This window comes from Stegodyphus dumicola, chromosome 4 (assembly GCF_044657685.1).
Source record: "Stegodyphus dumicola isolate Sdum_Otavi_A_Nest chromosome 4, ASM4465768v1".
Taxonomy (NCBI): Eukaryota; Metazoa; Arthropoda; class Arachnida; order Araneae; family Eresidae; genus Stegodyphus; species Stegodyphus dumicola.
The window spans coordinates 162,660,137-162,673,995 of record NC_140771.1 but is presented as its reverse complement, the minus strand read 5'-3'; the positions used below and the strand labels follow the sequence as shown (position 1 = coordinate 162,673,995).

The 13,859-nt window shown below is 37.1% G+C and overlaps 1 protein-coding gene across 2 annotated transcripts in view; it reads right to left on the bottom strand.

The window, feature by feature from the left end:
• The window catches only part of LOC118180464 (sulfotransferase 1B1-like), a 144,482-nt gene that overhangs the window by 70,766 nt on the left and 59,857 nt on the right, over positions 1–13,859 (bottom strand). For both annotated transcript variants that reach the window (XM_085815720.1, XM_035349555.2), the window contains exon 3: positions 1,915–2,135. In XM_085815720.1, the coding sequence (XP_085671846.1) occupies positions 1,915–2,135 (221 nt within the window). The remainder of the gene's footprint in view (positions 1–1,914; positions 2,136–13,859) is intronic.

The window sequence follows — 13,859 nt, the reverse complement described above, 5'->3', positions numbered from 1 at the left end:
TATTAAACTTATTTTCAGTAACGCCTAAGATTAAATGTTATAGATGTAAATTTAAAGAATCTGATATTAATTTACAATAATAAACAATTCATTATTGTTATTTTTAAGAGATAACAGAAAGCACGCGTAGTGAAAATTCGAGAATATATTGTGACGTCACAAGCTTAGTCGTATCCACTTATGGACGTCACACAGCTCCGCCTTCTCAACTCTGTTGATGCAGCCTATTCTGCGCTTTTACCTGATTTTTTATTCTTATATGCTGGTAAATTATGCATTTTTTGCTCTAAAAAGGACTGAGTTATGTTTATTCTTATCTTCCGGTTAAGGTTTTTGTGCCTTTAGTTAATCTGCATGCAACAGTTGTAAAATTATCAAAAATTTAAAAGTTGTTTAAGTACGACTAAGCCTAATTTTTTTTTTCATAGCAGACATATTTGTTTACATTTGAAACTTAGCAGAACAGTGAATTAAGTAGGTTTCTGCACATTCAGCGTCGTTTTACCGAGTGGGACCAAAAGAAAACTTTTAGTTTTTTGCACCGAAAAATCTGCCTTCTTGTGTGCTTGCTTGTTGCTTGTTTTTACGTAGAAAATCTAATTTTAATTGTAAGTTTTTAAAATTGTTTTAACTGTATTTGGCGTTTTATGTTTTGCTATATCTTTCAAGTTTTAATGAAAACTGTTGGGTAGAGGCGAGCGAACGTTTTTCTTATGCGCATGCGTATTAATTATGATGGCGCAGCTGTCTCTTCTACCGACACATCCGTCATTCGAGCTTCGAGCGTAGGGAGATGCTGATATGTTATTTGCTGTGTGATACTCAGTATGATTTCCTGTGTGATATCTTTATTCATTATTCATGTAAATAAAGTGTGTTGTCCTACGATGGCTTCTTTACTCTAAATATCGGCCTCTGAACAACAAAAACATTTTGAGGTTTTATGTATTTTTGCCTTGTCGTGAAGAGAGAACTGAATTAATTGAATGAGAAATCTATCTCTGGTGAAATTCGAGTTGATAAGTTTAAATGAAATGCAGCAAAAAAATGCGTATAATTTACAGGAAGTCATGTGTTGCTTGCATCAGGTTTTTTTGTTAAAACTTGTCAAAGGGAAAAAATTATCTCGGCAAAAATTTTCCTGTTTGATTTCTTTGTTAAATCTACAGTCTTTCTGAAACACCCTGTCCGGCACCAATTCTCCAGTTTCGACGAGTGAATGCCTGGGTTCCTTGTTTTGATAATAAGGGATAACAGAAGATCCCGTGGCAGGTAAAAACGCATTTGACGTTAGAAACATTCTTCTTTTGTGAACATTAAAGAAAATTAATAATCTTCTTTAATGTTCACAAATTTTGTCAATCCGATGTTTATATGTTAAATTCATTTTAAATTTTATCAATTATATATATTACCAAAAAGAAAACAAAACGAAGCTTTAAGTTACAATGAAGTAGGTTCAACAAATACAAATTCCTAAAACCAAAGAAATCTTTTCACAGAGTGCATTTACTACTTTTCAGTAGCTCGATTCATTAAGCATTTACAGACTGCATATATTCAAAGCATAATTAAAAACCTCATTCTTTGTCAAATGGGAAAACTCTGAGAATGTGAAGCCGTGTGCAACACAAAAATTTTATTCTTCGTGCAATAGCAATGTATAATTTATGATGTAGTGCATGATAGTGAACGTCACATACCAAAAATTATTGCAAATATTTAATTAAGAACGTTCCTAACATAAAAATACCATTTAAAGTAATGATTTAGGCAAAACGGATATCGTATGAAAAGGTCCTCGAAACTGTCATACAGTATATGGTTTTATCCTTTTTTTCACACATTTCCAGCAGGTCTTAAGCATATTATACTCGAATACGACGGCATTATTGTAGTGATATAAGCACTCACCTTGCATTTGGGCTTTCGTTGTAGCTGTCGAGGTAGTAATGGAAGAGGCAAATGGGTAGCCATGAGCCGAGGCGATCGCAGCTTCTGAAGGAAACGAAGATGACCAATCGGTCGTCCTACCTCCAGATGATGGACACGATTGAAAAGCAATTCTTTTTCCACCTTGCTTACGTCACCCCCTTTGTAAATGAGAGATACAATCTCCTCAGTCCACGTCGTACCTAGTGAAACCGACAAGTGCTTTAGAAGACTTAATTACTTATGTTTCATAAATTGATAAAACAAGATGATTTTCCAAAAATAACGAGTACAGTTTGAAATGGTCATTGCATCGTTTAGCATTTGGTGTCAACAGATCGTAAGCTGTCAAAACATTTTTACAGACTTGTCGAAATGGCATAAAAGTATTGTGCTTTAGTTAATACTTCACTGCAAATCACCGGGAAACGAAAGAATTGACGAATTCGCGAAATAAAGCGCTGCTATGCAACAATTAGCAGACTGAAATTATTCTCATCAATCTGAAAAATCACATGCTCGGTAGTCACTGCAGACGATAGTATTGTTGCAACGATATTATTGTTGTAATATTTTACAACGCAATGTTGCAACGATAGTATTGTTGTAAATATGTGTAACTATCTTTCTTTATTTGTGTACTGGCTTTGCTATGTGCTTTGTGTGGCTGGGTACTTAATGTACTCCTTTATTAATTAAATAAGTATATTTTGTGATAATCTTTATATTATCTGGCATTAATAGAAAGGCGTAAGGCATTTATGTCCACTTATTATTTTCGAAAATATTTAATTCCTGTATTATTTTTCAGAATTTTTAATTTTGAACAAATAAATGCTTGAAAGTGCGAAATTAGCTTAAAGATTTATATAGGCTACCTCTACCGAGTTTTAACGACAAAATTTTGTCGCCATTTCGGTGACGTTAAGTAAATTCCTCCCAACTTGATAGCATTTTGAAAGTTTTTCAGAAAATGCATCTTTGAGACTCTAGAAGGGAGTTTTACGACTTAGGACGTTTAGCACACTTTATATCCGTGCATACAGACAATGGGTGTAAATCCAATCGCCACGTTATCTATAGAACTTTAATTTATTTAAAAATTGCAAGCAGTTGCTGCTTCATTTCAAAGATTTTCGGCTTACTCCAGGAGATCTAAGGAAGATAAGGAAATAGGCTGTGATTTCTGTACATTGCGTGGTAACATTGTCTTTTATTCGTGGGCAAGAACTTTCTGGAATATAATTCCGTCTTTTAAGCTGAGCGCTAAGTTCTACTATCACTAAAATATTCATAACGTATATTTATTCGGAATCTATACCTCGTTTATACAGACCATACCTGGTACACATTCAGTCCAGACATTTTCACTAGCATTTTTACATAATAATAGAATAATTCATTAGTTTTCCTAATACATATCAAGAGAGAGTTGTACATCAGAGTGTACCGTAAATGTTGCGGCAAACCTCTAGAAGAGATAGGGCACATCATAAGGATTAGGAATTGCATAGGAACCCACGCCTGGAAATGTCAAGGGTGAGTGGTAGCAGAGGTGGGTCCGTGACACTTAGCCGAAAACCACTTAGCCGACGGGACACTTAACCGACACCAGTTAGCCGACAGGACATTTAGCCGACATGGACACTTAGCCGACACGGACACTTAGCCTACAGGACATTTAGTCGACACGGACACTTAGCCGACAGGTCATTTAGCCGACACGGACAGTTAGCCGACAAGACATTTAGCCGACAAGGACACTTAGCCGACGGGACATTTAGCAGACACGGACAGTTAGCCGACAGGACATTTGGCCGACACAGAGAGTTAGCTGTCAGGACATTTAGAGCTACGGGACACTTACCTGTCAAGACATTTAGTCAACAGGTTACTAAGCCGACAGTGACGTTTAACTGACACGCACCCCAAAATTATTTAAAATATGAATTACAAAATTTCTCGACTACTCCACAAGTTCAATATATAAGTCATATTTTCACCTATCAGTAAAATTCATTTTTCGATTCTTAAAGATCTCATATGTGCTATTAATTTATTATGTTAATTTAGCATTGTTTGATATGTATCGTGCTGTTTGGTGTACATTGGCCAAATTGGAAAAGCGCTGAAATTTCTCGAAAATGAATAAAACAAAACCTTAAAGAATATTTAACTTCTAAATTAAACATCCTACTTTAGGGCTATAAACATTCACCTAAGTAAGTATTTTAAGCAAGAGGCGTGGTTAATAAAATGTTACAGAATTTTTATCTCAAGAATGGTGGCATGAACTGCAAATTATAGAGGTCACAAGTAATTTATACCTTTGCTTGTCTTAAAAATTAACTTTTTTAAAATTGTTTTTAATAACAAAATAAAATATATTTGCTAAACTGACCTTCACCACTATATGTTTCCATAAAAAGTATAATTCAAGGATAACAATAATTTTTATTGCATTGCATTTTGCGCATTTTTTTCAAGCATAATTCTTGTATAAATTTCTTTACTTTAGTAAAACGGTAAAAATTCTAAACGCAAAACTTATGAACTTACTTTTGTGTACAAATAAAGTAAAATTAAATAATACTGATAGCATATGATGCTTTGAAACAAATAAGGTAAAATTAAACAAGATCTGATAATTTCTTTGATTTTATGAGCATTTTCAAGCAGTAGTTTTTAAAATTATTATAACATAACAAGACGATTATTTATTTGATTATATGATCATTAATTATTAACATTACAAGATGATTATTTATTTTAGCAATTCATAAAATTCGGAGCATAAACGTTTTTGAGTGTAATGAGGAAAAAAATGATAAACTCTGGAAGCACTCATCAATATAATTTTATATTACGCCCAAACGAGCGTTTTTGTAACGTTTTACGTGTTACCTTTATTTATTAAACATCATGTTCTTCGCAAGTAAACCACATAAAATTCAATTCAAGAACAATATCACAAAATATTTGAAAATGGCATATCTTAGAATTTCCGCGTTGGAGATAAAAATGTTATTTTCTGTACAGGGTTGCCATTGCTTGCTTTGAACTCGTTGAGTTTGTTAATCAAAACTTCGTTAAAGTTACAAAATCTGAAATGGATTAAAACAAATTCGAAATTAGGCCTTGCAGGTGCCCGTGTTCGGGTGGAGGATTATGTTATTCAAAATTTTATGGTTCTAAATTCTGTTGTTTTTTTCACAGTGCGAGAGAAACATACATACATTCATGCAGATTCTTCATTATTTAATTGCTTTAAATATAATACAGGGCGATAATATTTGGTGGCAACAGTTTGCGAAGTGAAACGGACATTTATAGTGAAACAAAGCAAAATGCCTTTTCGAAACTAATAGCTTTTCTGAGCTGCCGCCTCTTTGGGCTGATAAAATAAATTAACAATAAATAAGAAAACTTATGCAGAACTAATCATAAATTAAAAAAAATAATCACTATAAAATACTAGCACAATTAATTATTGCAGTCAAATACAGTTTTTAACTTTATAATAAATGCATAAAAATTACTAAAGTGCTAAAAGTGTTAATCACTATAATGTATTATGAAATATTTTTGAAATAAAACTTCTTTGTAGAATATTATGCTTTAATATTCAGATATAATTTTAAAAAAGCAGTACAAATAAGAATTTTAAGCAAAAACTTTCAAAAATCCCTTTTTTCAATTTTAGTATTTTTTACTTATTTATACCAATAAAAGCATAAAAATTGTAAGAGAAAATTTTTTGCTTGAATTTTTCCATTAGTTCAGATTTAAAATATTACTTTTAAAAGAAGGAGATACAAATTTCCTTACAGCATAGGAAAAGCTACAAAAATATCCAGACCTGAAAGCATGCAACAGGTTTATAATTATTTAGAACATCAATTATGCTTGATAAACATGCTAAATTTTTAAAAATCAATCTCAGTTTCAAAAATAAAAGTATCTAAAAATTCTAATTCGTGAAATGATCACCAGCTTTTTCTTGAAAATTATACGCGCTGCATATTCCTCCGGATATGGGCAAGGTGACAGCCGGCAATACGCCAAGGCAAGGGAGAAAACCCATTTGGGTTGGTCTGTTTCTTATAAGGTCCATGGATACATATCAAATAATGCTAAATTAACACAATAATTAAAAGTATATATGAGATCTTTAAGAATCGAAAAATGAATTTTACTGATAGTGATTTACTGATAGAACTTATGGAGAACTTATGATTTACTGATAGAACTTATGGAGAAGTCGAGAAATTTTGTAATTGATAGTAAGTTTGAATAATTATTGGGTACGTGTGAGCTAAACGTTACTGTCGGCTTTGTGTCCTGTGGATTAAATGTGTTGACAGTTAAGTGTCTCGTAGCTAAATGGCTTGACGGCTAACTCTCTGTTTCAGCAAAATGTCCTGTCGGCTAAATGTTTTGTCGGCTAACTGTCCGTGTCGGCTAAATGTCCTGTCGGCTAAGTGTCCTTGTCGGCTAAGTGTCTTGTCGGCTAACTGTCCGTGTCGGCTAAATGACATGTCGGTTAAGTGTCCGTGTCGGCTAAATGTCCCTGTCGGTTAAATGTCTTGTCGGCTAACTGGTGTCGGTTAAGTGTCCTGTCGGCTAAGTGGTTGTCGGTTAAGTGTCCACGACCGAGCAGAGGTAGAAGATGGAAAAAGAAACAAGAGTGATTAATTTGAAACATTTATGTGTTTGAAACCGAGCATGTTCAAACACACCGGGAGTTTCTTTGATTGTAGCAGCTGCGCAGGCGAGTCTTACCACGAGATCCATTTCAGACAAAACAGGATCGTGATACACGACTCTTGTTGGCTTTCCACAAAAAGAAATCAAGGCTCGATAAATCCGGTGAGCGCGGGGGCGGCCAGGGAACTAGTCCACCACGCCCAATCCATCGATGCAGGAATGATCTTTTCAAATGGCTACGAACATCCAGTCCAAAATGAGTAGGGGCCCCATCATGTTAGAATCACATTGTTGCGCCTCACATTTGGTGGAACATCGTCAAGCAAATCGAGAAGAACCTGATCCAGAAAGCTGAAATAATTCGCGCATTCAAATGGTCCGTCGGTGTCAGGCATGATTGGCGTCTGATGGCGTAAACTTCGAGCATCTGTTGTAGCATTCAAGCTGCTGTACACCATTTGTATTGATGTCCTACAAATGGTTCAAATTAATCACTCTTGTTTCTTTTCCCATCTTCTACCTCTGCTACAACTTGTGGAACAACTCATAATGACAGCGATGAAGCTGCACGCTCCGACATTAATTTCCCCTTCACCCCCGCTAACTGTGATTGGACTTGATTCAAAAAGAAGGAGAAACATTTTCTCCTTGTCTGACTCACTTCTCGCGTTATGCAATGGACAGTAAACAATGCTTGTAATCATCCCTAGATATTTTTTTTCTTCTAATACCTAATAAATATGTTATTTTGTGTTTGCTAATATAATGCTCGTGCTCCTTACATCCGCAGCTTGGATTACACTTTAGTAAGGTAAGAACTTTAATTCTGTTTTATTCATCTGCTCGTCTCGATTTAGCGAAGTTGTAACAGTAAACAAAAATGAACCAAGAATACCTTCAACACCACTTACCCCTGACATTTCCGGGTATAGTTTCCTATGCAATTCTTAATTCTTATGGTATGCCCTACCTCCCCTAGAAGTTTGTCGACACATTTAAGGTACACCCTGTATAAGAAAGAGTTATATCACTGTCCTTTCTTGAAGAAGTGAGAAAAGAAAGTAAAAGAAAAAGCGAGATCACACAATTAACTCCTTTGCAGGGTGGCCAGACTACACTGTTTATTGCGCTATTGGCGACTGCTCTTCACAATTTGCATACCAAGAACCCCTACTTGACAGACAGCATCACCATTTGCAGCGATTCTTGAAATCTCTTGAACACAGGCTTCCCTAGCGGTTTGGTGAGCAGATCTGCAATCATGCGGGAGCTTCTGCAGTAGTTTAGGCTAAGGATCCCGTTTTGTTGAAGTTCATGCAATTAGCCCAAACTTGTTTTTGTGCGGTAGATAGGAATCGCGTAAAAAAACACATAAAAAAATCGCACAAAACTTCACGAGTAGATATAAAATATAGTTTTCGCAACAAACTTAAAAAGTTTTTTTATTTTTTCGGTGAATACGGACCGAATAAAAAAAGTCTCACGTAGAAAATAACGTAAAACCTTACGAAATAACTAGGAATTGTTTTCTTAAACGAAATCAAGAGGTAAAGCTTGGCAGTTACTTGGAATCTCGCCAAACCTTTTAGAATCTGATTTAGAAAATACACGTGCGAACATTTTAAAATATTTTATTTATATACGTACTTATTTTATACATAGAAAACTTTTCAAAATGTATGACCATTATCCTTTCCAGTCGGACAATACTCGAACTTTCTTGTGGTAAACTGGTTCAAAATCGCTTTCGTCACTTGAAGATACTATCTCGCACTCGTTTTAGAGTAGACTTTTTTTTTTCAGTTACCATGTAGTCGGTGTCCAGTTTTTGCGATGACTGTTGTTTCACTAGACGCTTCTATATGTCTCGGTAGCCAGATGTACAAGATTGAAGCTCCTTTTGGAATTTTGAAGTTCTTTCAGAATTGGCACCGATTGCAAGCAAATGACATTCTACTTTATGGCAAAGTTGGAGTCCTCCATAGATTTTATCTGCTGTCATATAATCGTGTAATTATGTTCCAATTTGATTACTTGATTGAGATTTTCATATACCGCACAAATAAAAAATCGCACAAAAACAGGTTTGAGTGTAGTGGTATTTGACGTTTATATGTTTTGTTCTGGAGCTATTTTTCTCTGTTTGTAAAAGTTTGAAGCATAACTTGTTAATCTTCACAGAGAGTAATCGGTAGATTTGGTCTTCCTGTGCTTTTTAAGCTGTATTATCTGCTACAGTATGCTTCAGTTGAAGATAATACAACGGAGTTTTGCATCTTGCTGCTCCATAAAATGCAGTTATTTTTTAGTTTGTATATGTACCCTCTAATGTGCTGTTAAGGTTTTTGTATTGATTTATTTAGTTTGCCATTTTTAATAGAAATGCTATTAAATTATTTCATTTCCTCGTGTAATGCTGCACGCGACTTAGTTGAAGAAAAAGCTACGCCGGTAAAATTAAAAATACAGGACCATGTGTATTTAATAAATAGATATCTCTTAATTGTACTCTTTTGCTATCCAGAAAAATCGAGAAAATATCAGACTATGCTCGTACTGATTAAAAAAGCTTATAAAAGCCAGAGAAAGAATATCTCAGCTCAGTTGTTTTATGAGTTTGTTTAGAAAACTGTTGTTGTTTACTGTAGCGATTCGCGGTGAATCGGATTAGCTTTCTCTAGTTTGAATTAGTTCTGTCGAACGTTTTGGCAGTTTAAAAGATAACTACTGTGAGATATTGCAATACTGAACGAATATCTGAGAAAATTTAAGCATTTTGTTTTATTCTTTGTGATAATAAAAATTTTTATTCACTTTTCATCGGACTTGTGCATTCAGATTATTACGAACCCGTACGCACGCAACACCTTTTGGTGTCAGAAGTGAGATTTGAATGCCAATAACAAGAGCGATGGAAGAACAATTAAGGCATGTGCTCTCAGCCTTTGCCTCGTTTAAAGTAGAAATGAAAGCGTATCAAGAGGAAATAAAAGGAAGTCAAGAATCTGTTAAGGAAGAGATGAAAGCCGTTCAAGCTGTCCAGGAATCTGTTAAAGCGGATATGAAAACCGTTCAAGAAAAGATGGAAGGATCTGCTAAAGAATTTCTAAAAGCTGTCCAAGAAAGATTGAAGCAGGTCAAGAAGAGATGAAAAGAGAAATTACCTGCGTAATCGAAAACAAATTCGAGGCTATGTAAGGCAGAATTGACGCTAAAGTTGGACACATTGAAAAACGAGTTTCTTCTATGAAAGAACAAATCGAAGGAAGAGTTTCGGCCGTCCAACAACAAATCGAACAACTAATTGAAGAGTTTCTGTTGTGCAAGGACAAATCGAACAACAAATTGAAGACAGGGTTTCTGCTGCCGTCGCTAAAGAACATGACACCTTAAAAGAAATGCATAGCGACAGCAGGGAGTAATTCTGATAGAATTAAATTTTTACTCTTGCCTTCTCGTTCCTCTTTGAAGCTATCTACATATGATGGGAAGACTTCTTGGCAAGTATATAAGACACAATTTTCTACAGTTGCGGATGCTAATGGATGGGATTCCCAAGCTAAGGCCTGTCATCTCGCCGCTTCTCTGAGAGCAGAGTAGCGGATATCGTTCAGACTATTCTCGAAAACAAAAGGCTAGATTTCGAAGCTCTGTCCGGCGCGTAGGAGCTGCGCTTTGGGGAGAAGTGTTTGAAGGACTACAGTAGGCTTCAATTAAAATTCCGTCAACAGAAGCCCACCGAAACACTCGAGGAGCTCGCCTCAGATGTTGAAAGGCTATCTGACCTCGCCTTTTCGGAGTGCCCGACAGAAACAAGGGAAATCTTGTCGCTGCATTGCTTCATCGACGGCATTCGGGATTCTGAAATACAGAAAGCTCTGCGAATGGCGCATGTTAAAGATTTGAAAAGTGTTCTAGTGTACACCATGAAATTCGAGGCAGCCCAGCAAGCAACTCGTAGAGATCACCACCCAATCAGAGCTGCTCGAGTCCACAAGCCAGTGGATCAATTGATGGCTCATTTAGATGATTTATGCAGACAAGTCGACGCTTTCATACGGAGTAGGAGTGAGAACGGACTAGCTCTAAGGTGTTGGAGATGTTGTGCTGAAGGCAACATACGACGGCATTGCAGAACACCCCAGGGCACGGAAAATAAAACAGATGATTTGACAAGATCAGTAAATGCCTTGAGACGGAATACTGGTGAAAAGAAACCGGCCCTAAAGTGCTGGAACTGCGGTGAAGGTCACCTACGAAGGAACTGAGAACACCGCAGAGCACGGAAAATAAGGCAAACGATTTAAACAGACAAGTAAATGCAATGGGACAAAAAAAGTGTTGCGTGCGTACGGGTTCGTACTAAATTGAATGCACCAGTCCGATGAAAAGTGAAACACATTTATTATTATTACAACAAATATAACAAAATGCTTAAATTTTCTCAGATATTCTTACAATTTTGCAATATCTCACAGTAGTTATCTTTTAAACTGCCAAAACGTTCAACAGAACTAATTCAAAATAGAGAAAGCTAATCCGATTTCACCGCGAATCGCTACAGTAAACAACAACAGTTTTCTAAACCAACTCATAAAACAACTGAGCTGAGATGTTCTTTCTCTGGCTTTTATAAGCTTTTTAATCAGTATGAGCATAGTCTGGTATTTTCTCGATTTTTCTCGAAAAGCGAAAGCTTACAATTACGAGATATCTATTTATTAAATACACATGCTCCTGTATTTTTAATTTTACCAGCGTAGCTTTTTCTCCAAATAAGTCGCGTGCAGCATTGCACGGGGAAATGAAACAATTTAAAAACAATTCTACTAAAAATAGCAAACTAAATAAATCTATACAAAAACCGTAACAGTATTTTCTAGTTGTTCTGTCATTTCCCCAATCTGCATCTTAATATGAAGTTAGTACAGGTCCTTGAACTTTGTTATAGACCAACTTCGAGTCTTTAGTTAAATTTAAGTATTGAATAACTTTCTTGGCTGCATTTCAAATCTATTTTCCAAGGGTTTTCGTTTTTTCTACTCAGTAGATTGACGGCGCATGCTATATCTGGTCGGCTGATTGATGCAATGTATAATAATGCTCCTACTGCTTGTCCATATTCTGTTTTATCCTCTAGATCAGCGGTTCCCAACCGCTGTTCCGCGGCACACCAGTGTGCCGTCTGAAGCACCGTGGTGTGCCGCCGGGTCTGGGTGTCACGGTGCTGTTCGCCCGCTATAACTCCTCCCGTCACTCCCCCCGCCAGTGTCATAGGTGGTCACGGCGCTGTGCAGTGCTATAACTCCTCCCCCTGCCAATCTTGACAAGTGTCCGCCGTGTCCCCGCCCCCATGAGACGCAGGCAGACGCCTCACACAGTGTCAGAGAGACAACGGTTGCTGTGAGGAGAGAGACACTGTTACTGCAGTGATGGACAAGTTTTTGAAAAGGAAAGAACTGGACTCTGAACAAAATCTGGAGCCAGATGAGAGCCCGAGTATGAGTGGGGGTCAAAAGAAAGCAAAGATGGTTAAATTCTCTGGCGCAAGGCAATATAGCGAAAGCTATATTTCAGTTGGATTTACTTTCACTGGAGATGAACACAAACCAACTCCACTGTGCGTGGTGTGTGGTGAAAAGCTAGCTAACAGTGCTATGGTCCCAAGCAAACTTAAACGCCATCTCCAAACGAAACACCCTTTGCTTCAAAACAAGAATGTGGACTATTTTGTTCGCCTGCGTGACAACATGGATAAACAGGCAACTTTTATGAGAAAAACAACAAAGGTAAATGAAAGAGCTCTTAAAGCTAGCTATCAAGTTGCTGAACTTATAGCCAAGACAAAAAAGTCGCACACTGTGGCAGAGACATTAATACTTCCTGCCTGCAAAGCTATTGTAGAGGAGATGCTCGGGCCTGAAGCAGCAAAGGAAATAGCCAAAGTCCCTCTCTCAAACAACACAATTTCCAGACGTATTAATGACATGTCTGCAGACATCGAAAGTGTGGTTTTGGAAAAGATCCGTATCAGTGAGAAATTTGCATTGCAACTTGACGAGTCTACTGATATCAGTGGACATGCTCAACTCTTAGCTAATGTGCGTTTTGTTGATGGTGATGCAATTAGAGAAAACTTCTTTTTTTGCAAGGTATTGCCAGAAAAAACAACAGGAGAAGAAATTTTTCGGGTCACATCAGAATACCTTGAACAAGGAGGACTTAAGTGGGAAAACTGCACAAGTGTCTGCACCGATGGAGCTGCAGCCATGGTCGGGCGCACCAAAGGCTTTGTAAACAGAGTGAAGGAAAGAAATCCAGATGTGATTATTACGCATTGTTTTTTACACCGCGAGGCCCTCGTAGCCAAGACTTTACCATCAGCCTTAGTTCATGTGTTGGATGATGTTGTGCGCATGGTAAACATTGTAAAGTCACGACCCATGAAAAGTCGCATATTTGCAGCTTTGTGTGAGGAGATGGGAGCAAAGCATAAAACCTTGCTGTTTCATACGGAGGTCCGGTGGTTGTCGCGTGGCAAGGTCTTGGTTCGTGTGTATGAGCTGCAGGAGGAACTTAAAGTGTTTCTGACAAATGAGGGGTCAGATTACGCAAAGCAGCTTGCAAGTGATGAGTGGTGTGCAAGGCTGGCATACCTGGCAGATATATTTCATCATCTGAATGAATTGAACACCCGAATGCAAGGCCGAAATGAAAACCTGCTTACAAGTACAGATAAAATAAATGGATTCCGTTCAAAGGTGCAACTCTGGCATCAACACGTGGAAAGTGGCAATCTTGAAATGTTCACACTCACCATGCAATGGCAAGGTGTTCACACTGCTGCACTGTGTGAGATAATAGTTAAGCATTTAAAAACTCTTGAGGAGAAGTTGTCATTTTATTTCTCTTCAGTCTCCACTGAATGCCTTGACTGGGTTAGGGACCCTTATAGCTCAGCATCAGTTGTTGGAAAGGAAATGACTTTACAGTAGCAGGAGGAACTAATTGAACTGAGACAAAATCGTGGTTGCAAGCTAAGATTTGCTGATCTACCTTTGGACAGTTTTTGGTTGGATACTGCCAAGGAGTTCCCCCTTCTGGCAAACAAAGCTATTTTGACATTGCTCCCTTTTTCCACTACATATCTGTGTGAGATTAGCTTTTCAAGCATGATTGCTATGAAAACCAAATACAGAGAGAGACTGAGAACTGTTGAC